The sequence below is a fragment of the Nymphaea colorata genome, chromosome 8 (assembly GCF_008831285.2).
Source record: "Nymphaea colorata isolate Beijing-Zhang1983 chromosome 8, ASM883128v2, whole genome shotgun sequence".
Taxonomy (NCBI): Eukaryota; Viridiplantae; Streptophyta; class Magnoliopsida; order Nymphaeales; family Nymphaeaceae; genus Nymphaea; species Nymphaea colorata.
In genome coordinates, this window is record NC_045145.1 from 19,509,558 (window position 1) to 19,533,991 (window position 24,434).

Here is a 24,434-nt window from a genome sequence, read left to right on the forward strand (position 1 = left end):
AACATTTATGGAAGAAGTCACTTTTTCATTTGCACAGTAGAACACCAGTAGAATCTAGGTGCTTTACATCCACGCTCTCAGACAACAGTTTTGGATACTCCATACAATGAACCAATTTCGCTGTTGTATCAATTGAGCATACCACAGTTGGTGACGACGACCTTAGAATAAGGGCGATTGAAGCCTCTTTCAGCAACAACAGCTCTTTTATCCCCAATCAATTTCGCTACTCTGCAGACAAAATCGTTATCAAACAGCCCATCAGTAATCAATCAATTATGCCTGATGGAAAAAATCAATTAAAGAACTCAAGCTACAAGACACTCATAACTAATAAGACGGTTTCTGTTATTTCCTGCTTGAGAAGATTAAAGGAGTCTGGTTCCAACCTGAAGTAAGGGGAGGATGTGTTATCTTGGACCGTGGGAACTCTAGAGATTGCATCAACTACTTCCATGCCTTCCAAGACCTTCCCCACAACCAAAGTAGAGGGTCCCAATTCTGGCGCAGACTTGGTGGTGATGACAAACTCTGTTCCATTGGGATCTTCTCTCTCTTGTTCTTCATCAATTTCCAGCTTTCCCTTCCGAGCCACCACTTTCAACTTGGGAGGAGGCTTGTATGGATCCCGCACTATGATACCCACAACACCACCACCACCAGTGTCTAACCCACCACAGCCATTTCTCTTCTCCCTGTTTGTGTCTGCCCATTCTGCAATAAGCTCATCAGCAACCAGCCCGATTCCGCCCTTCCTTCTCCTTGCCATCTCCGAGTCGATCCCATAGGACCTCACCCCTGCGTTTTGCACATAATTGGGCATAATTCTCAGAAACTCCTTCCTCCTGTAACTGACTCCTGCCTTACCGGAAACCAGTTCCACGAATCTGGCAGTTCCCGCAGGTGCATTTTTGACATCCAGGCCTATGACGACGCGGCCTGCAGGGCGGCCGTCGATGGAGACCTCCAAGTAGACCTTCTGTGTTACATCACTTGGATCAGAACAATCCTTTTCTGGTGGCAGCTCGTCTGCTTGAGCTGGAGGGATGAACGGAAGACTACCTGCGGAACACGAGCCCAAAGAGGCCAACAACACCAAAGAGGACACTTGGGTCAGCAACCGCCTGCGTGTGTGGGTGGCCAACGATGAGGTTGACCCTCCTTCTTGCTCATCAGAGATGTTTACTCTCAGAGTTTGTCCAATGGGTAGTGGTGGTTTTCTGGGTTGCATACAAGGAGGGTGTTGATGATCTGCTGCTAGGGCGTGGTGCTTGCTGGACAGGGTCACTGAACATAGGTGAGCAGAGTTGTGGAAGCTGCGGACCAGTGGATTCATCATCATCTCCTTCGTCTCCTGCTTCCCTGGACCTCCGCATCTTTTTCTCGTCTCTCTCTCTTAGATTTTGGATTATAGATTGTGGCATGAACGCCATTTCGTGATACCAGTCTTATCCAACGGTTGCGTCTCATTCGTTTCCTTTTTCTCTCTCTTCCACTTGGAGAAATGGGTAGGACCGGTCTGCTGGTCCGTGCAATCACATATTTTTATTTTTCTTATAAAGATGTATTTTACATGTTTTAAATTGTGAAAATCAACATAAAACATGTTTTCATATATAAGATGAGTTTTATAAGCTAAAGAACTTGGAACATTAATGATTAAAAGTTATACAATTTGAATTGCACAATTTTAACATTGTCATTTTCATATGAATTTATAATATTTTGGTCATGAAGATCACGTATGTCGGTTGATCTCATAAAAAGGTGAGTAAATTATGTAACAGCTAGTTGTGACTGGTTTTTCTAATTGAAAAGTACACGCTCACACCTAACTCCGCTGCTTCTGTGAACCATCCGAGAATGACAACTTGAACGCATTAAAAGGCCAAAAATAAATGCAAGAGTCGGTTTGTCTTTTTCATGTGATAGAATTTAAGACTTTAACTCATTCATTTAACCATTTGATTCGCTTCCAAATCTTCTGTCCCCCAAAGCAAAGTTAGAAATCACATCCTAAAATAGCTGGAAAGGAATCACCAAGAAAGGGATTAGTTTCACATGTTGCCTTCATCACGGAAAACGTGAAGGGACTGTTTATATCCTAAGAATATGTACACGAATAAAAGATGAGTGCAGATCAAGTTAAGGCAATGATTAGATAGAAACCATACCCGTCACTTTGTTGCAATTGATTATCATCGAAATGGCTGAGATCGAAACATTTTTAGAATGCATTCTCGACAACCGTTTTCCTATATCGGATCCACCCTTGCCAAAAACATCAGGCTGAATCTAGTGCAGTGCAAATTGTAGAATGGGGCCGACTATCGAGTTTAGATAAGCTAGATATATTAAGAGTCGTTCCGATCCCATTCGGTCATGAAAAGCGATAAAACCGCTACCATGCATGATGCAGATGATGTTTCCATGAAAATGGAGAGAACCCATGCGTTTCATAGAAGGCCACTGCCATTGCAGAGACAAAAAGGCTACTGTCCTCTGGAAATCGTTCCCCACATTTAGACCATGTCGTCCATGTCCAGCAGGTTCATATAAGATGCTCTCCACTGAACACTGGGACTAGCCGAGGAATTTTTCTTTATAAAAGTTCTGAATCATTAAGATCATTATGCTTTGAGTTTCCTACAACAGTACACTATTCTTGCAGTCAGAACAGCAGTGAGGATTCATAAACCTCCTTTCCAGAATTCAAAATCTGTTAAAGTTCCAATGCATTCTTGAGGCCAGGGAGTTTGTGATATCTATCAGGTCCACGGGTCTATATATGATGTTTTTATTGCGTTACACCATGTTCTGGGGACTAGGGATTCTATGTAAAAAACAAAATCTGTTCTTGCATTCTTAAGGCTCTTGAGCCTGTGGCCTCTGTTGGAGTGAGGAGTATTCTACCAATGATGTTGTTTCATTGTTAAGATGTCATCCGGATGGACTCACAAAAAGGAAACGGTTATAGAGGTGGATGCTAGCATGAAGATCACAACTAGCACTAACCATCAAATGAAACAACTATTGAGAACTGAAGGAAACCAATGCCAGCACTTGACAACAAACTGCCAAAACCCAAATCCATTTACGATTTTAGAACTAAAAGCCAACATTGACAGAGTGCCACATATAACGGGTATGCCCAGAGCAATTTTATTATGCAAATCATGGAGAAGGGCAAAATATTTAGATGTAACTAGTTTATAATATTGTTAAAACACAGTGTGTATAGCCAGAGCAGCAGACCCACAATCTACAAGCATTTGCAGAGCAACACACTGGTGGCTGACCTCTTGTTTGCACCGTAGTAGCAAGATAAATTCATCAAACTTCATTTACCATCAACAATCTGTCCTCATTGACTATGCTCTGTCTGTTGTCTTCCGGAAGAGCTATGCATCTCCTAGCCGGTAAGCTTTCAATAAATATTGAAAAAGGGGCAAAAAGTTTTACAGCTATCAATTCAGAGCAATCATGAGAAGCTCAAAGGTCCAAATCGCAAAGCTCTATCCAGTGATGTTCTTCATTGTGTCGCCACTCTTTGCACGATCCACTAGAGCTTGAAAAAGAATGTCGTTGGTATACTATGACCTATCAGGAACTCATAATTGCGCAAAAAGGATCTCATTCCAAGTATCAGGGATGCCTGGAAGACACCAATGCAGGCAATCCTGCACGCCTTCTGTGGCTTTGATACTGTATCTAGAAATGTGACCTTCGTCTCTCAAAGATGACAAGCCAGTGATGTCCAAAAGCTTTACCCTTGTCCCCTTCACAGCACTCTCAGCAACCACATCGCCAGATCTTTCTTCCACAACCCGGTTACCTCCTGCCAGAGGAATCGTGTTGTCACAACTACCTCCAGTATTCCAATCCCCATTGAAGAAATGCCTGGGCGAAAGGGTCCTGAAGAAGGCCTTCAACCGAGGATGGTGAGGAAGCTGCAAATCCAACCATTTAACAACACTGTGAACTGTTAAGTTCTTAGCACTCCCCATGTCTGCCAGATTCTTCCTTGTGTTTGGCTTGCCATCTACATACATTATCCATCGATTGGCTCGAAGCTTGCCTCTGTTCCAGTGGTGCCCTGTATTGAGGACCAAAACATCGAAGCGATCAAGATAGCGAGACAGGAATTGTGCTGGTCGATCCAAGTGCATGGCATATTCAGTATTTGGATCAGATGCATTCAGGGGTTCCACTGCACAAAGACTTGCAGACCAGTAATAAAGGATGGTGGTGTTGGTGGCAGGGAAGCGATACGCCCAACCATCAGGGCGTTTACCACCAGGAGGCACTACCAGACCATACTCCCAGCCCACATCTTCAACATCCGGCCTCTCCTCTCCTCCAGTAACCATACACATCAAGGATTGGAACTGTTGTCTACCCAGAGAATCCCCCACCATAGCAATTGTCTTGTGTTTCATCCTAAAACCACATCCATTACCACCACAATCAGAAATAGTAAAACTGAGCCAACAATTGAGATTCTAATTTATGTCAAAAAAGAGAAAAGAAAAAGAACTTATATTTTCGATTTTGTTTTTACGTTTCGGACTTATATTTTCATTGTTTTCTTGTACCTTGTTTTCCAGTGATTTCCAGAAGAGAGATAAACAAGAAATGGTCATAGGATACCAATATTGAATTAACAAAGAAAAGGATCTCAGGCAAATTGTTCAAACAAAAACAAACGACTTTCTACATAGACATTTGTTTATGAAAAAGGCGAGAAAAAATAACATGAAACATACCAAAACATAAAAAGTCAATTAAACAAATTGCAGAAGAAGAAGATGATGATGAAGACCTACCTCGTCAGGAATTTGGATCCATCGAAATTCGGCATGTCGCAGCTGTCCGGCTGCCACCTATAAGACTCGTAAGTGAAATCCAGCCGCTGCGTCAATCGACACGCCCACATGGCCGACAGCCACTGCTTACATGTGAATCCCGAATACAGAGGCCGGCTCTTGTCCGGTACCCATTTTCCCTTGCCATAGTTACACGCTGTTCGTGAACAAGCAACCTTGATCAAGGACATTTTACCAAGCAACTAAAAATGAAGCATTAGGAATTGTTACAGAAGGAAACAGCAACACACCTTCGTTTATTTTCCTGCTTTGCGTAATAAGCTCTTCTCGCGCAGCAGTACTGCTATTGTTAGAATTTCGATCTTTTGGTTTCTCAGAAACAGCAGATGTGATATCCCAAGGAGAAGGAGATTCCAATTTTTCTTTCACGGTGATCTCTTCTTCTTCCCCCTCGGCCACTGAAGTATGTGTTTCTGAATTAATAAATGGAGCCTTACTTGACAGTAACTCTGCACAAAGTCGAAGGATAAACAGACCAAAGTATCCTAGTAAGAATCACTTGCAATTGCAGAAGAGAAAGGTGGATTCATCACCAAAACAAAGAGGTAAAAAAAAAACAAATAACAAATAAAGCACAGAAACTCAACCAGGAGATAGCATTTCCAAGCGACTCGATGAGGGAACGCCAGGCGTCTTCTCCCAGACAAAAATAAGAATTGTGGTACAGACGAAGGCCATGAGTGTCAATGGCAGCTGCCTCCCTCTCAGCACATTAACGCTTCCTCCTTTCATCTTTCCAATCCTTCTACGGTGTACCCCAATCTTCTGAGCCTCCCTTCCGATCTACTCCCTTTACAGGAAAAAATTTTCCCTTACATGCACCTCTTGCGATCGAAGGCAAATAATGAGATACCAATCAACCAAAACAGCCACTACCATCGTTCCCATAAGAAACAGCTATAAACCTAAACCCGCTTCACAACCCACATTGAAAAAAGACAACCACTTATCACCACCATTAAACCGTAAAAGCATATCCAAAACCCACTACTTGAGATCAATCCTCCAAAAGGAAGAACCATCCACTACCATCAAAACAAACTATGCGCCCACATCCACTTTGAACCAGAGAGACCTCTCTCTCTCTCTCTCTCTCTCTCTCTCCTGGTTTTTAGCCGATGAAAGGCAGAGGGAGAAGCGAAGACCCGGGGGAAGAGACGGTTTCTATTTCTGGGGAAGGTCTTCCTTTTTCCCCACTCTTCTTCCTCTTGCGAAGGGTGAACCGATCCCTCTTGGCCCGCAAATGGCGCGGCGGAGAAACCACAACTACCAACTACAAAAGTTTCGTAAAATGAAGCAGTCGCCGACCCAGCAGACTCTTAAAAACCAGGAACACATTGGGACCTTTGAATCCGACTACCTTCAGGCTTCTTCTGCAGAATACCTCCAAAAGAAAGTCACGTCGGCAGAAGCCTAAGTATCCTACTTTTCCTTCCTGCTGCGAATAGTGAAAGATCGCTTCCACGTGGAAAAGCAATACCTTTCCGACAGTCTCCACCCAGATCACCCTCCGAGTCCTCGGCCTTCTTCCTTTTCCGATCAAAATTTTAGCTTCTGCAACTACCTCTATTTTTTTTCCCAGTTACAATCTCTGCTGATTTGGTTTTTGAAAGAATTAAAAAAAAAAAAAAAAAACTGGAGCAATCTTTTTGTCGGAGAAGTTTCTTCCGAAAAATATATTATTAAAGTGAGGGCTTGGTCATACAAAGACGGTCGACCAAACATCGTTTTCCTAGTTCTTCAAACAAAACCGCTTGAATCCGAGTAGTTATTTATTTGAGCAGTGAGTTTCTCTATTAAATTGCACAAGAGTAAAAAATTATGCACGAATCGCTCTTTACACGTCGCTGGCAGTCGATTAAAACATCTTTAGTTGGAGGTGTTTGATTTTATATCAAACCGCCTCGGTCTCCAGTTGTTTTATTATTCATTTGCGTGCAGAAGAATTTATTATTGGCGTGAGAGACTTTGGTCTGATTTAATCTGAAATATCTAACCAGTCATATTCGAAAATTATTTCCTAGATTCCTCTGGTCTTAAAATAGGACGAATAATTAATTACATTCAATCCGTTTTGACTACGGCACCCAAGGAGAGCATCGTTTTTAATGTCAACAATTTTATCATTTCGTATAATATTATTAAACAAAAATTTCTGTAAAATTCAAAAATCACAATTAATTTTTAGAGCCTTCACCGCTCGCCATTAATCACGGCATCTTCCAGGAAGCAGGTTCACTCTGGACCGTCACTCAGATCCCCATCAAGGCCGATGTGCGGCCACGATTGCTTCCCCGCGATCACCGGCTTCCAACGGTAGGACCCGCCGGATCTAAACGCAACACGATTCATGTGGTCATCGTTTGTTTTTTTCTAGGACGCAGTTGGCGATCGCTTAGATCATCCCAATCCTGGATCCTTTACATATATTTTGTTAATCACGCTTTTTTTTTTTTAAATTTTAAATTAAGATGCTTTTGACTATGATAAGATGCCATGTGCCCACTTACCATTTACCAGTTTTTTTCTAAAAAATTAATTATTTTTTAAGCTTTATTTTTGTTCTTGAGGATTCGTAAGGCTGGTGTTCAAATCAAATTCATAAAAACTATGCACAATTGCGGCGACTCTACAAAGGCGAATGACTCTAAAACCATCATTCAATTTTATTATATATAATTCCGGCTACATCATTATCGGGGGTCCACTTCCACAAGTTTTTGTTAATTTGATTAAATAGGAATCCATCTGCTGATGTTATTAAATTGTTGAACAAACCTATTCCTGCAAATTCAGATTGGGATTGAGAATGTTAATTTATATGTTTTTGCATGGGCAGGTGTTATTTCCCTCCATTTTGTAATTGTTTTCGTGCCATCAAAATCAACCGCTAGTGAATTTTTTCCTCTTCAATATTGAGGTTCCTAGAAGAATGATCGTCTAGGGAAAGCGTATATAACTCCTGTACAGATAAAAGTTACAGGGAAACTAGTAACCAAACAAACAGAGCCAAAATTCTCTAGTAGAGATTTGAGGTGGTGAAACAATTTTTACTAATTCTCTAGTTAGAAAAATATTTTAAACAAAATAAAAACATTCTAATATATCTACAAAAACTAATTTGATATAGAACATATTTTATTTATTTCTATGAAAAATGTCGATTTCTCTGCCATCAAAATTTTTATGTTATATGAGCCGTTCGGTTTTACTTATTACAAACATACAATTAAATTGAACAATGATTAACTTAATATATGTTTTCCATCGACTTATTCTTGAGATCACATCTAAGGTTACATCGCCCAAAAAAAAAAAAAACTTTAGTCACAGACTCACAATCTAGATTTTTTGTCTTTGACCTCGTGATTTGGGACCTACCAATTACCTCATAATGGTTGGGAATTTTGTTATGACTTTTCACATCTGGTCGTTGAATTTGTTGATAGAGACTATTTTTTTCAAAGGTTAATGGTTCATTCTTCTCTTCTTTCCTTCTTCTTCCTCCTTCCATTCTTTCTTCTTTTTCCTTCCCATCTATTCTTCCCTTCTTCTTCCTCCCTCCCCGTCCATTCTTCCCTTCTTCTTCCTCCCTCCTTCCCTTTTTCTTCCTCCTCGTCCATTCTTCCTCCTCGTCCATTCTTCCTCCTTCCTTCAACGATCAAACAAAAATTTCTGTGAAAATTTTTCCACCCCTTTGTTTGGAAATTTTTTTTCAGAAATATATTTCTGAAATCACCTCCAACGGTCAAAAAAATTATGTCATGTTTGATGGAATGAAGCATATTTTGAAAGTTTGAATTTTTTCTAACTCCACTACAGTGCATTTCCAGCCCATCAAACTGGCCCTTATTTCACAAGAAAACTGTGTAAGTTGGTTATCAAATTTCATCAAAGAGAGAGAAAGAGCCTTTTTTTTCTTTTGATTTCCTGAGAAAAGTTGGAGTTTATCAGTCTGATCTCCATCAGATAATATGAATAAGTCTGATTTCAAATCTCAACACTCTAGCCAGGTGGAGATAGCTATTGTTGGTATAACCAAGGCATTTGCATTTTTCCTCAAGTGTGAAGATGAGTTTCACGGGTACAGAATTTTGCTATCTTGATAATTTTAGGATCTCCTAATAACGAGCACAAAGTATGCCAAGTTACAGTTTCCAGAGACAGATACTAATTGTTAAGAATGCATCGATTTTGTCACTCACAACCAATTACTATCCACGGGAACATGTTTCAGGTGATATGGAAAATTAGTCTAAAAAAAGAAATTACAAAAATTCAGCTGTCCTATATTAAAAAAAAAAAACAAAACAAAACTGTAATGGGCGGTTAACAACGTTAAAAAAAACAGTAAGGATCTTGTTATACAATCACATTGGAAATTCTTAAACACCAATTAGAACTTAGATATAAACTTGTTAATGATGAGTTGTGTCCATAGAGTTAGAGGCTCAAACTTAGATCTTCACCTGAAAAAGGTCAACTCTGTTTCTTAGCATAAGATGGCAGCAGTTTACCTAAACTCAACTTCTCAACCCAAAATCTCTCTCTCTCTCTCACCTTGTTTTTCTCACACACATTATTTGTAAATGACAATGTGTGGTTTCTAAAGTTGCTCTCCTCAACTTATCTAATAAACGACATTATTTATTTTTGAGTGGGTAGAAAAAGTATTTTATACGAATCTAAAGAAAAGGCCGAAACTTCTACCAACTTCAGGACTTATCTTCATAAGATACAACAAACGACAGTATTTATTTCAATGACAGGTAATGGCATTGGCCTGCAAGCTTTCAAGAGTGCGGTGGAAGTGGATTACTTTTTTTAATTATTTTATAAATTAAAATGTATTTTTAAAATACAGGGGGCCAGCGTGGCCCCCTTGTTCTGTCCTGTCGCGTCGCTAAGCGGAATCCTTTTTATCATATATATAAGTTTTACTGTACAACCGCACTGCTTATCCGATCAATGTTATGTTAACGAGAAAATGGATGGTCCGCTATAAAGCTGAACGAGTGGCTGCAGCAACCAGGCGCAGACAACAACCCTCGGAAGACGACGCACCGCCTCCCCAGCGCCTAATCCACCGGAAAAACACTTCTTCTTCTTAAGAATTAAAATCAGGACACCTGTGTTTAATACGTCTTACACGAAAGCAGTGCAGAGCTAATTGTGGGTATACCTTCGAAGGCCAAGGTACGAGCTAGAGTGGCTTCTTTTCTACCTCAAAGGTGCTTAGATCTACCTGTAGTTTCTTTCAATTCTGTGGTGTATTCTGTAAATGTAGAGCACATGAGTGCGTTTGTGGTAATTAGCAGAAGATGGCTGTCAGTTCGCACATGGTGACGAAAGAATCGCTTTTGAGACGGAGAGAGTGAGCAGAGAAAGGGAGATGACTTGGCGTAGTTGTCTTTTCCAACAAGAAGAGGGACTACCACTCTGCACATCAGTCTCTTGATCTGGCTGATATTTCCCGTGTGCGAGGGTGAGTGAGGGAGAGGGATCATGACGGACACCACAGACGAGATAGCGGCGGAGATATCGTTCCAGGGATTCGACGATGACTGTCGGCTGCTTGGTAACCTCCTCAACGACGTCCTCCACAGGGAGGTCGGCCATGAGTTCATGGAGAAGGTCGAGAGGCAGAGGGTGCTGGCCCAGGTTTTCTTCAGATCTTCTCCTCCATTTTTTTTCCTTCATTTTCACCGTTCTCAGTTAATATCTGCTTCTGTATGACTCACGGTGGTGGTGTCATTTCTGAAATGGTGGGGTGTGGCGGAATTGCGCTAGAGCGCGTTCCACATGAGAGAAGCAGGGATAGAGAACATGGCGGAGTTGCTGGAGAAGGAGCTGGGGACGGAGATATCCAAGATGACGCTCGAGGAGGCTTTGACCCTTGCGCGTGCGTTCAGCCACTACCTCAATCTCATGGGGATCGCCGAGACGCATCACGGGTTCCTCTCCTTGTTCTTCTTCCCCCACGGCATAATTTTCCTACCGTCTTTAGTTTAGTTTGGTTATGTCGACATTGATTTTAGCTTGTGGATTGTCTCGAGCGCGCAACCTTACTGCATCCATCTGCTGGCACTGCCCTGCTGTTTTGACGCTCTCCCTCTTCCCCCTCTCTCAAGCGGAGTAACAGAGAGAGGCAAACGAATGGCTGATCTTTCTGCTTCTTTAGCAGTTCATTTTATTATCGTTGAACTCGATTGCCCTGAAAATTGTCTAAAAGAACAATGTTCGTATTATCTTTTCTTTATATATATATGCTTTATCGTAAAATGTTGGGCATGGCTCTTTTCAACTTTATATATATGGTGATGCGTGTAACATAATTGTGTTATGTATCGTAAAATGTTAGGCGTAGCTCTTTTCAACAGTTTTGGTCTTGCTGGCCTGTGGTGCTAATAAGGCTGTCTTGGGTTTCTTTCCTTTGCTACTTCGTTCATCGGGTGTTTTTGGGTGTGCAGCGTACGGCAGGCGCGCAACACTGTTTATTTAACGAGATCCTGTGATGATATATTCAACAAGCTGATTCAAAGTGGTGTTTCCCCTGAGGAGCTCTATGACACCGTTTGCAAGCAGGTCTGGTTTCTAACAGGGTTTGATGATTTGGGTAGGAACAAGGGCTTCAACATTTCAAATTTACTTGATTGTGTTATTCGCTATGCAGACAGTTGAAATTGTTCTTACTGCACATCCAACTCAAATTAATCGGAGAACTCTTCAGTACAAGCACGTCAGAATTGCTGTAAGTTCTGATATTTCTCTCTCTCTCTCGCAAATGTCTTTTTGTATACCTTCTATTCGTGGTACTGATCGCCTTGATCTGTTACAAAATTGGTACGTGTCTGCTTGAATCAGCTGATACGCATCACACTGGATGCTTGCAAAGTGACACAGCCCGATGCAACTTCTAATTTCATGCCTTCTTCGAATTTGTGAATTATTTTAAACTATTTTTGTTTCATCTTGTGCGTCTCAGAAAATGAAGTAGATTAAATCACTGTGATTTAGTAACGGCAAATGGTCTTGGTACCATTTTGCAAAACGATTCATTTCCAAATTGGTACTGACAACACTGCCCCATGTCGAACATTTCATATCATGTACATGCGTACAGGCTTGGGCTTCCTGGAGAGGGTGAAGCAAATGCATCAGAATGACGCCTTCCTTGGATGACAGTGGCAGACATAGTAGCATTTCTTTGTTTTAATAATGTGAGCTAGACAGCACAAAGCTATAGATGTTACCTACCAAGTTTCATGACGATTTTTGTGCAATGATCAATTTTACTACTGCTTTCAGTCTGCACCATGCTGTCATACATGGTTAGCTAAAGGTTCTGTTCATGACTGAGTGCATCTAGTTGTCCAAAGAAAACTTACAGAGCATGAACAGCAGGGCCTTATGCCACCGGCCCACTGTTCTTTTTTGTCAGATTGAAGAGGGAGAGAGGGGTGGAAGGCTGGAAGCAGATCCTACCTATTTAATAATGTTTTTTGGAGCTCGATATTAACTATTCTTTTGCTTTCAGGTCATGTCCAGATAACTTTAATGGCTTAACCTTGTGTGCTCAATCTTTCTGACCTTCTACATGTGTTTCTGGATCTCTATCTCTTGGTGGAATCAATTCTATCGCTCTTTCATCAGAAAGCTTTTTTGCAAGGTTTTAAAACCTTGTGACTGAGGAGTGAGGACTCAACTTGGACTCAGTTGACTCCTGACCTGCTGGTTCAACCTAGTGGCTCTGTCTGTTCTTGACTACTTCATTTTTGACAGAAGTGTATATGTATATATAAACTGCATCTTTTATGATATGTTTACCATAATTACATTACTAGTATATGTATTTGTATCTTTTTTTATGTAAGTGAAAGTTTGATGCGTATGCATATAAAAAATGCAATTTAATATAATTTAAATGGCATGTTATTTTAATTAAACACATACATTATATACATAATGACTCAATACATCAACTTGTAAGTTGTAACTCGACTGACTCTGCTAGATCATCCCATGACTCGGCTGTCTCTTATCAACTCCTGGTTCTCCATTTTCTTGACGTGGTTGATGAATAAGTCACTGAGTGAGCTGAGGGGAACTCAGTTGACTCATCTGAGTTTTCAAACACTGATCTGTGTGCATATGCATGCTTGTCATCTTATTTGGCTCTACTAAGTCAACTAATCGAACACTGTTCATGTCAGTTGGACATAAGTACAAGGATGTTAATTTTAAAGTGGTATTTCATGAACATGCCCAAAATCAAGCTGAAAGTTGTTAATTGAGAATAACGACCACTGGCTTTCTTGCCAAGAAAAATGGTGTAGGAACTGAGTGTCTCCTTTTGAGAAAATACTGTCTTAGGTAATTAATTCACCTAACATGATTGAATCTGTTTTCTGGTTCTTGTGAAGCTATATCTTGTAGTGGTTCAGATTCTGTCCCCAGATTCGTGAAGGAGAATATGCCTCATCACTGTATTAGTTTCCTATATTCGGCCAGAAATCTCTAGGCCAGAAGACTCACTTTAGTGTGCATGTCAAGTGCACTTTTGTGGTCCTTGTGAGCGTGTATATTTATTTCCTTCTGTGTTTAACATTGTCATCATAGGACCCAAGGTTGCTTAGTTGGCAAACTGTGTCCATTGCCAGTTGTATGCACATTGGAGGATGTCATTGCTACAGGTTCACTGAGTATAATTTGACCTAGCTGTTGGACTTTGTTCCTCACATTTTTACTTTATTTGGAAAATAACTGGATCATGGCCATTTCAAATTTTGGGTAAATATATCAGCCTTGGTAAGGTTAAACAGTTACCTGGAATCTTAAGGACTTTCTGTTAAGTTTGAGGTTGACCTCTTTCAGCCTAGGTGTAATTGCATGTGCACCTAGACTTTGTGATAGGTCTAATTCGATCCATAATTTTCTTGCTTCTATTTCCTGTGAAACACACATAGTGCCGAGGAAAAAGAATTTGACTGAAACGCTGGATCAACGGGTCATGACTACCTCATGGCTAGTGTTCTTAGTTTGCATAACCTAAAAAGAGGGTTTGGTGGCATATCCTACTCTTTTAGCATCAAAGAAAATCTTTTGGGGGGACGGTTGAGTCAACGAGGAAAGGGAATTGTTTTGCGGAGGTCATCTTGATGTCTGAAAGGGAGGCATGCAATTATTGTGTTTGTGATCTCGTGTATGATGGCATTCTTGCTAGAGAGGAGTATCTGGTCTTTTAGTGGGAGAAAGTGTTTATATAGATAAATAGTGAGTGCGTAAATTATTTGGTTATGCTTATTGCTTCCCCTTTCTGTTTTCTTCAATATATCCTGCTTGTGTTTTTCAAATGAACTTAAGGTACTTTTGGCATGTTCTTTTGTAATCTTATAAATTCACTCACCAGTCTGTTGCTGGTGTTCACGTTAGCATCCCTATGGTGTGGATATTTCCTTTGCAGTGAAAGGCAGCTGTGGCGCTTCTTCTGATTTTCCTGGTGAGCAGAACTTCTGGAGGACTGAAGGAATGATCAAATTATAGACACCAAAAGCGTGTTTTCTTTTTTTTTGAAAGAAATACATTTGAAACACGAAAAATAAGTTAGCCAAAAAAAAAAGAAGGCCAAAACAAAAAAAAAGAGCAATTTTTTTCGTATTTTCCCTTTTTTTCTTTTTAGACATTTTTTTCACCTTTTTTAATGCCAAACTGCTTGTTTCCATTTAAATTTTTTATTTGCTTATCTACTTATTTTTTGATGTTGTCTTATTAGTTTCTGATTTATTTTATTTTTCCTATTTTTTAAGTTTTTTAAAAAAATTACCATGTTTTCCCCTTTTTCCCCCTTTTTTTCAAGCTTGCCGTATTATACTTGAGAAAAACCTTGCCGCTTAAAATGCGAAAACGATATTCAAATCCTGCCCTTCCACTGGTGATCTCCCTTTTAAGTCCCAGGAAATTCCTCACAATGCTTTGATACCTGGATAGAATCCAAACCACTGGTTGTTTGCTGCTTCAACATATGTTGTCCCTGTAACTATAAGCCAATGGGCCACAAAAGAGTTTCAGCCCTGAAATATCTGAGGAAAACAAATTAGATTGCCCTTGGCATCCAGAAAAGGCTGTGTATATTTGCCATAACCATATCTATCTGACTGTTTACTTGGACAGGCAAGTAGATTATGAATATCAGTGAATAATTTAACATCTAATGCTATGGTTTTCTCTTAAGATGGAATTCTCAGAGGAAACAGAAACTGATCGTGATTTTAAAATTTGTAGCACTTGTTGGAGTTTAATGACCGGCCAGATCTTAGCCACGAAGATCGTGAGATGCTGATTGAAGATCTGGTGTGCATTTGCGTAATTTTAGATGTAATTCATTTGTGAATTTTTGCACCGTCCTTTTTTCACTTTGTTATTGCAATTTGCTTCTGGTTCATAGGTGAGGGAGATAACCTCCTTATGGCTAACAGATGAATTGAGGCGTCAGAAGCCCACACCAGTAGACGAAGCCAGGGCAGGTTTAAAAAGAATTATCTGCATTCAACAACATTTATGGTTGGAGATGTCTACCATTTGAAACTATTAATGCTTGTTTTTTTTCCCTTTGTACTAGGTCTACATATAGTGGAACAATCACTTTGGAAGGCTATTCCACATTATCTTCGTCGTGTTAGCAATGCTTTGAAAAAGGTGTTGTGTTAATGTTGTTTTGGATATCTTACAATGTTCTCAAAGCTTTATCTTTCTAAAATTCTAGCTGCATTTCCATTCTTCAGCATACAGCTCGACCACTTCCATTGACTTGCACACCTATACGGTTTGGCTCTTGGATGGGTGGTGATAGAGATGGAAATCCTAATGTGACATCAAAGGTGAAGCTGTTGACAGTTTTTATCAGGAAATACATTATCAATATTATTGATTAAGAGTGCATTTTGTGTCTACACGTTTCAGTTATGACTAATTTGGATACGTGCTTTCTGTATATAAGCCAATACAAGTCACAATCTAATTGTAGTTTTCTTCATACTGTTCTTTTTCTTCTAGTTGTCAATTTGTTACTTGAAATAGGTCAATACAAGTCATTTTCTGCAGTTTTCCTCATATTGTGCATTTTCTTCAGGCTGTCGATTCACTGTTAACTGATATATACTTCTCATATCAGTCCTTGGCTTTCTTAATCTGCTTGTAAAGCTTCTGTGCCATTTTCTGCTGAAAAGTATGTTAGAAGTTTTCGGCATGCCCCTCAAAGCGTCCTATTAACAATGCTTGGTAGTTCTACTTTTAACTTACAGTTGGACCTCTAGCATAACAGATTGGAGCGTCCGAATGATGGTCTCTTAAAGTAGACATGCATGTAGCTGGTTTAGACTGTTTTCAACCTTCTATTACCAAGTTTGATTTCTAAATTTCTTTTCGTCTCCTTTCTTTTAGGTTACAAGGGATGTTGCCTTTTTATCAAGGTGGATGGTTGCTGATCTTTATATTCGAGAAATTGACAGTCTCAGATTTGAACTTTCAATGAGCAGGTGTAGCGATGAACTGGCACAACTTGCCTATCTAGTCTTATATAAAGGTTTGCTAATATTGCAATTAAATATGCCTAAACATGCAGGATTAAACTTTGAAATTCCTGAATATTTTTACTATGCTCATGGTGCTTGATGGCTTGTCAGTCTCCTTTCTCTTGTATAGAGTGTGGAATTTGCACTGTTTAGGAGCACACTATTTGTTGGCATCATAGCTGCAAATATTGCAATATTTTTGAAAACAAAAAAAGGGAAAATTTCACGATATTTTGAAAAATCGTTAATAAGTAATTTGTCACTACTTTAATGCGATTTTATCGTGATTTTTTCAATTGTTATTATTATTATTTTCTGTTATTTTTTTTTCAACTTTTGTTTTACTTCCTCTTATTTAGGTATTTAGTGTGACTTCCTAAATGCAAACGATACTTATTAGGCTTTCATTTCTTGTATTCTTACCTAACATTTTGAATTTTTATTTTTTTAATCAACTTCTAGTTCTAGATTTTCCCGAGGAATAAAACTTTGCCAAAAAATACCCAAGAACGATATTTGTGGCTATGGTTTGGCACACATATGACTTAAACTCTTAAAGAAAATTTCTCTCAAAACGAGAAACCAATTGGCTGTATTTTTTCCGTGAAAAAGGTACAAAGTTCAGCTGCATCTTCTAAGACTTAGAATGGTGAAAAATTTGCTTCCCAATTCTTAGCACTTCATCGACATCTCTCGTCTTTTGCAACTTTTTCTGCAGGAACAACTCAGGAAGACTGGCATCATGAGGGTAGGAATCAGCAAATGCACGTAGACCAACCAACTTCAGCATTGCCAACCAAGCTTCCTGCTGGTGCTGGTTTGCCTTCATGTACAGGTGAAAATTACTATCTCAATCTTTAGTATTTGATATGGGATTACATGTTTTTCTCAATCTGTATGCAATTGTTGGAAGTAATTGCTCCTGCACTAAATGTGACATTATTTTCTAATGATTCTTCCTTTCTCTGACATGGATCTAGTCATGTTTTCCTTTTCAGCATCTTATTACTTGTGAAAGCATTATGATACTCATGTTGAAAACTAAAACTTCAGCATAAGATCACCAGGATATTAGCGGGTTCACGCTGTTGAATAACTGATGAGATGCCAAGGATGCAAAAGGAAAGATGCTTACAAAGATGATATTAAGGGAATGAAGATCATTCAAGGAGTAACACAATCATTTTTCCAGTCAAGATCTAAGGATTTTCATGTATTTTAACTTGGTAATCAACTGAAGGCTGTCATCTAAAATGAGGATATTAACAGTTTGGGTTCAAGTTGGATATACGTGTCTGATTAATTGAGACTGGCCACTTAAATTAGTCTGATTAATAGTTTGATGAGGTCTTGGTTTAGTCCTTCACAACAGAATTTGTCATCCAAATCCAATGAATACTGTAATCAGACTCATATTAGTTGGTCAAGGTGTTCCCTGTTTCTCCATCCAGACTAACGTTGCAACTCTGGGTGGAACTTGCCAATGAACCATGGACTGGACATGGAAATGGCTACATCTGTTCTTTTCAAATCCCTCCTAGAATCGGCAACCATGTCAAATGTCAATGACATGCTTATCGCAAAAGCATATGCTCCAAAGGAAGGTAGTGCTGTAGATCTCTTCTTGCTTATCAAACATGTGTGTGGCTGGAAAGGACACACGCCCGTATAGACTAGTGTCGACATGGGTGCGGGTGCGGACCTGCACACGAGAACCTTAATTTTTGTAATTTTTGGTATATTTTATTTTTATGAATATATGCAATGAATTTATGTGTTTATTTAGCTAAAATCTTGTTTTATATATATATACATACTACCCAAGTTTTTGAGAATTGCTCCACACCGGTACCTGTACCCATGTGGCATAGCTTCTTACAATTGCTTGAATGATGTGGATCTCATGGTAGGCCTCTTTGGTGTACTCAGCCAACACACATATAATCTTTTGACTGCACATATAATCTTTTGATCCTTCTTCTGCATGTTCGTCTTGATGTAGGTATGCATTTGTTTATCTGATTTTTTTACCTGGACGATTATGGTTTCAGTATTCTTTGAGACAGAAAAAATCTGATGCAGCTTTCATGGATATGACGATTATAATGATGCAGGGCATAATGATGGCGATACACAACTCCCCATACTGCAATTCCCACGCACTGATGGCAGAATTTCAGAGTTGCAGGTACGAATCTGTTTGCTAGGGTTTGTTTATTAGATTTCTTGTTTTAGGCAAGTATTATTAGCTCTCTGTGCTATTGATGGTTCTTTACTTGTTTGTAACTCCTATATTGTTTCTAAATGGTTTTAGGAAGTTGAAAAGACTCCAACTTCGGTTCTTTTAGCCAAAAAGCCTGTTGGTGTATCTTCTAGGATGGGTGATGACCACTCCTTTGCTGACAGTAACTCTGCAGATTCTTCTGGTTCTGTACGGCATGCTGCAACAGGGTCACCATCTTCGCTAACTTCGGGCCGATATGCTTCCTTCGGTTCAAGTCAGTTTAATGCACAAAAGAAAATGTTTCCAGAATCTCACAGCTTTCAGAAGCTTCTAGAACCTAGTCTGCCACAACGCCCTGGCATTGCTCCATACAGGATTGTCCTTGGGGATGTGAGAGAAAAGGCATGTAAAATCATCATTACAAAGATTGTTCTCAGGTTTTTATCGGCAATGTTTTTCTCCGGTATTCATGGGAAGTCTTTCTGTCTTGGGAAAATCTTAGAAACTCAAAAAATTAAGGATACATAAAAAATAAATAGAAAAAATTAAGAAATTATGAGATTTCTACTAATTTTCTTACAAAAACATTGATAAAATTCAAAAACACCTATTAAGTTGCTAAAAGAAACACAGAAAAAGTTTAAAATACATTAAAATAGTTTGATAGAATTGCAATATTTTCGTTTTGATGATATTATCAAATAACATGATTTTTCACGTTTTTTTCCTTACTTTTCCATTTTTAATGCCTTAGTTTTTTTTTTTTAAAACGCCAATATTTGTCACAATGGTCAAATCCCTGAGTGATAAGATCTTGTCTTTTTTTTTTTTTTAGATTACTGCCTTATACTATGTAACTAAGTGAAATAATGTCTTATATTGTTAAAACCTGGGCAGCTTATAAAGACGCGAAGACGTCTGGAGCTTCTACTTGAGGGTCATCGTTGTGATTTTGACCCTTCTGATTATTATGAAACATCCGAACAACTTCTTGAACCACTTCTTCTGTGCTATGAATCCCTGGTAAGATGCTTATTATCATGCATGGTTGGGTGAAATTATATGTTATGCTATTTTGTCACTTGGTTATTTGTTATATTGCAGCAATCATGTGGATCTGTGACGTTGGCAGATGGACGCCTAGCAGATCTTATCAGGAGGGTTGCTACCTTTGGGATGATATTAATGAAGCTTGACCTGCGTCAGGTGTGCATGGTTCTAGCTTTTGCACTGGAGTTTGTTACTGTAATGGTTTTAATTGGTGGTCTGGTCATTTCCAGGAATCTGGTAGGCATGCTGACACGCTTGATGCAATTACAAAATATCTAGATATGGGAACATACAGTGAGTGGGATGAAGATAGGAAGCTGGAATTCCTTACAAATGAGCTCAGAGGGAAGAGGCCACTTGTCCCCACAAGCATCGAGGTGATATTCTTTTGATATGCAGTTCTCTGGGAGCTGTTGCATCTAAAACTTCTAGCTATTTTGGCTTCATTTAGAATATAGTTCTCTAAGTGTCACTCTCTTTAACAGTGTCCCTGTTGTGTTTGAAATGTATTTTCAGGTTTCTGCTGATGTAAGAGAGGTTCTGGATACTTTCCGTGTTGCAGCTGAACTCGGGAGTGAGTCATTTGGAGCATATGTGATTTCTATGGCCTCCAATGTACACATTCTTGCATTTTGCTCAATCAGTGTTTTGAGTTTTTAGTGCCCGATCTTGTTTTTCTATCGGATGTACGTGCTAGACCCTATATGTTTTCGTTTTGTATTATTGCTGTGCAGGCTAGTGACGTTTTGGCAGTTGAGCTACTTCAAAAGGATGCAAGGCTCACTGTCAGTGGGGAGCTAGGCCGAACTTGTGCAGGGGGAACGTAAGATAGTTTATCTACTCTCTCCCATGTATATATAAATATATATAGATAGATATATTATTGAGTTGCAAATTGGAATGGAACTTACATGATTAATGATTGAACAGGTTGCGTGTTGTACCATTGTTTGAGACGGTAAACGATCTCCGTGGAGCTGGATCAGTTATCAGAAAATTGTTATCCATTGATTGGTATCGAGAACATATCATTCAAAATCACAATGGTCACCAAGAGGTAGACAGGTTACTTTTGCAAGTTTTTTAGTCTCCATTTAAATTCTGAACTGGCAAGGTTATTCTGTGTAGGTGATGGTTGGGTACTCAGACTCGGGAAAAGATGCAGGACGTTTTACTGCTGCTTGGGAGCTATACAAGGCTCAGGAAGATGTAGTGGCAGCTTGTGGTGAATACGGTATCAAAGTCACTCTGTTCCATGGGCGTGGAGGGAGTATTGGTAGGGGTGGCGGTCCCACTTACCTTGCTATACAGTCCCAACCACCTGGATCTGTAATGGTATGCAAAGTGCCTGTTGTGTTTCGGTTTGATATTTGCAAATTAACATTTTCTTAGTCTCATGTTCAACCAATTTATTTTCTGATTGAATGAATTCTTCTGATTCCTTTTTCATTTGAAGTGTTCCTTAGAGGCTATTCTGGTTTGCTGTGGAACTTAGATTAGTTGTTTTTATTTTCTCCCTCTATGTCTGCATGCCTGTGCATGTTGTAAGAAGTCAGAGGTGGTTTCCCATTATTCTCTGTCTTCAGAGGTAGCAAGGATCATGTGGCGTGCTATAATTAAGTTGCGTTTTTTTGTAAGTTATGAACAAAGGGCTTTCTTTTGGTGCTCTAGTATCAGCAGCCGAAGTTCTGGCTGAGAGCTGTTGTATGATACGGCATTGTTTAGTTTGGCTTCTAAATAAAATGTCATGAAGTGATCTTGATCTGGGTGCATGCAGGGAACTCTTCGATCAACTGAGCAAGGTGAAATGGTTCAAGCAAAATTTGGCCTTCCTCAAACCGCAGTGAGGCAACTAGAGATTTACACTACAGCTGTGCTACTTGCTACCCTACGGCCACCTCTCCCGCCTCGAGAGGAGAAGTGGAGAAACTTGATGGAAGAAATATCTAGAATAAGCTGCCAGCATTACAGATCTGCTGTATATGAGAACAAGGAATTCCTCAGTTACTTCCAAGAAGCCACTCCTCAGGCAGAGCTTGGTTTCCTTAACATTGGAAGTCGACCAACAAGGAGAAAAGCCTCAACAGGGATTGATCACCTGCGTGCCATCCCTTGGGTGTTTGCATGGACCCAGACTAGGTTTGTGTTGCCTGCATGGCTGGGTATTGGGGCTGGGCTTCAGGGAGCCTGTGAGAAGGGCTACAAGGATGACTTGCAGGCCATGTATCGAGAATGGCCATTTTTCCAATCCACCATCGATCTCATTGAAATGGTTCTGGCCAAGGCTGACATGCATATAGCTAAGCACTATGATGAAGTTCTGGTTTCTCCCTCCAGGCAGGAGCTTGGCGCACAGCTGAGGAAGGAGCTATACAACACCGAGAAGCATATTCTAGTCGTAACTGGTCATGAAAAGCTATCAGAGAACAATCGCAGTCTCCAGCGTCTCATAGAAAGCAGGCTTCCTTATCTCAATCCTATCAACATGCTGCAAGTAGAGATATTAAGAAGATTGAGACAAGATGATGATAACCATAAACTTCGGGATGCTTTGCTCATCACAATCAATGGAATTGCGGCTGGCATGAGAAACACAGGCTGAGCATCCCTGTAGACTTGTAGTGCTATTGTGTTGCCTGCTATTTATTTGGACATTCTCAATCGCTTTGTTAACTTGGACAACCGCATCTTTGCTGTTTCATTAGGATGAAATGGTGATGATTTATTAAGCTATGAGTAGTAAGAAGACTCGGAACATCATATTGATGATTGCTTTTTTGTTCGACGAGGGTTAGGCGAACCTTTCTGTCTGCTTAATGCTTATTGGCTTGCGGACTGGTAATTGGTGTTGGTTTCTCTTACGTAAGATCCATGGCGTGGGTGGTGAATAATAAAATGATAATGGAAGGCAATCAGTTTATTTTTATGCTAGATGGCGCAAGTGTTGTTTTTTTTGGAAATTATATTTCGTTATTTTATATATATATATATATATATATATATATATATATACAGAGAGAGAGAGAGAGAGAGAGAGAGAGAGAGAGAGAGGTGCTCCCAAAGCAACTGCACCCATGTTGTAAAAACCGTAACTAGAAGTAATATTATTAAAACTAAATCTTATTTATATACTTAACGTGATTTATTTAATAGTAATTATTTCATCTTGTTTGGACATAAAGACAAGAAATTTTAAGTCTTAAAAATTAGCACATGTAAGCTATTGATTTTCAAGCTATTAAGATACTCACACAAATTATGTCCTCTAAAACTTGTTTTCTACTAAAATAATTTATGGATCAATTCTATGATAAACATTTTACAAGTTTATTGGTGCTTCGGGGGGAACCCTGTCATCTGTATACACGTTGACACGCCCAACCACATTAGACTAAAATTTTTATGAAAAATATAATCTAAAAAAGGTTATATATATATATATATATATATATATATATATATATATATAGAGAGAGAGAGAGAGAGAGAGAGAGAGAGAGAGAGAAACAGCAATAAAATGTCAGTTGATTAGGTTTCTAATGAACTATCAAATCATTCTCCTTTTGTCAAGAATTTCATAAATTCTATGCATCACAAGTTGTAATTGTCAATTTGCATTATAAAAATGTTAAAATTCAACAAAAATTTCTAAGAAACTGGCATGTCGTTTTCAACAATTATAAAAGTAGCTTTTGTAGAAGTCCACCTTTAATATGTAGCAAGATTAGTGCAAGGACCTTGACCACAAGGTGGTGAACAGTTGGTAAGACAGGAATTTAAAGGTTGCCATGCTGAGGACAGTAGATTAAGTCTGCCCTGTAATCTGTTCTTTGAACCTTTTTCATGGTATTATTTTCGTAAGACTTGCTGGTTGGAGCTCTTTCTTGGCATAGAAGAAGACCTCACTAACCTACAATAGCATAACTATGATTAACTCTTTTAGTTAGCCCTTGTAAAGGTGGACTATTATACAAATATTACTGGAGGGTACTCTGAACCAAATCTTTTTTTTAGAATAAAATCCTGAAGATCTTTCCCTTATTATACTGTCTATCTTCGTCCTTGTAATGATACAAATACTGGTCGTTTGACTTCATGAATCTGCCACAGTACATATTGTGTAGTAACTATGCGTGGTTCTGCTCATAGTTAAGAGAGCAGATCAGGTGACCCGTGATCAGGTGAGCCGTAGGTTACCTTCTCAAGGTGAAACATCACTAGGAACCAAACCTGTGCTTTAGTTGGCTTTCGTTTTCATCTTCCAAGACATGGAAGAAAACAAAAAGGAAAAAAAAAAGATAAAGATGAAGGATTCACGGTTAACATAGCGCCACAACATCTGAATGAATGTTCCACTGGGACGAAAGCTTTTAGCAAGTTTACAACAAAAGATGCCTTATTTTAAAGAACAGGTTCTGTAAATTTCCTGGGGCATTACTCCTAAGCAACTTCAATTAGGCAGGCAGACAAACTGTACTAGATTTTTCCTCACATTGCATGGCTCGTCTGCAGAAAGAACAAGAAGTGTGGAGCATTACAGGAGTGAATCAGGCATGGTAACAGAGCCATCTCATGATCATCGGGCATTACGGGAGCGAATCAGGCAGGTTGGCATATTCTACCTGGAAATGCCGTGACACGTTAGGATGCAAACTCCTCCTGCACGTCACTTTCTTAATCTGCAAGTTGTGCAGGACTAGAGAT

The 24,434-nt window shown here is 39.3% G+C and overlaps 3 protein-coding genes across 6 annotated transcripts; 1 reads left to right on the forward strand and 2 right to left on the reverse strand.

The window, feature by feature from the left end:
* Positions 1 to 4: 4 nt before the first annotated feature.
* Positions 5 to 1,431, reverse strand: LOC116259501 (peptidyl-prolyl cis-trans isomerase CYP26-2, chloroplastic). Its single transcript, XM_031637362.2, has 2 exons — positions 390 to 1,431; positions 5 to 231 (listed from the first exon to the last, which is right to left on the reverse strand). The coding sequence occupies exons 1-2, from the start codon at positions 1,340 to 1,342 to the stop codon at positions 129 to 131; spliced, it is 1,056 nt and encodes a 351-aa protein (XP_031493222.1). The 5' UTR covers positions 1,343 to 1,431; the 3' UTR covers positions 5 to 128.
* Positions 1,432 to 3,075: 1,644 nt separating this feature from the next.
* LOC116259500 (protein trichome birefringence-like 14) lies at positions 3,076 to 6,493 on the reverse strand. Its single transcript, XM_031637361.2, has 4 exons — positions 5,474 to 6,493; positions 5,117 to 5,335; positions 4,827 to 5,022; positions 3,076 to 4,440 (listed from the first exon to the last, which is right to left on the reverse strand). Exons 1-4 carry the CDS (start codon positions 5,616 to 5,618, stop codon positions 3,612 to 3,614), a joined length of 1,389 nt encoding a protein of 462 aa, XP_031493221.1. The 5' UTR covers positions 5,619 to 6,493; the 3' UTR covers positions 3,076 to 3,611.
* Positions 6,494 to 9,892: 3,399 nt separating this feature from the next.
* Positions 9,893 to 22,490, forward strand: LOC116259498 (phosphoenolpyruvate carboxylase 4-like). Of its 4 annotated transcripts, none has more exons than XM_031637356.2 (21): positions 9,893 to 10,082; positions 10,174 to 10,547; positions 10,677 to 10,840; positions 11,357 to 11,471; positions 11,560 to 11,637; positions 15,168 to 15,236; positions 15,331 to 15,409; positions 15,505 to 15,581; positions 15,668 to 15,763; positions 16,326 to 16,467; positions 17,175 to 17,291; positions 18,571 to 18,644; positions 18,771 to 19,082; positions 19,578 to 19,703; positions 19,785 to 19,886; positions 19,961 to 20,107; positions 20,247 to 20,345; positions 20,465 to 20,553; positions 20,661 to 20,787; positions 20,859 to 21,065; positions 21,508 to 22,490. In XM_031637356.2, exons 2-21 carry the CDS (start codon positions 10,392 to 10,394, stop codon positions 22,330 to 22,332), a joined length of 3,201 nt encoding a protein of 1,066 aa, XP_031493216.1. In that variant the 5' UTR covers positions 9,893 to 10,082; positions 10,174 to 10,391; the 3' UTR covers positions 22,333 to 22,490. The 4 variants fall into 4 exon arrangements, with proteins under 4 accessions (XP_031493216.1, XP_031493215.1, XP_031493218.1 ...); XM_031637355.2 differs by having other exon boundaries at positions 10,205 to 10,547; XM_031637358.2 differs by having other exon boundaries at positions 10,219 to 10,547.
* Positions 22,491 to 24,434: the final 1,944 nt, after the last annotated feature.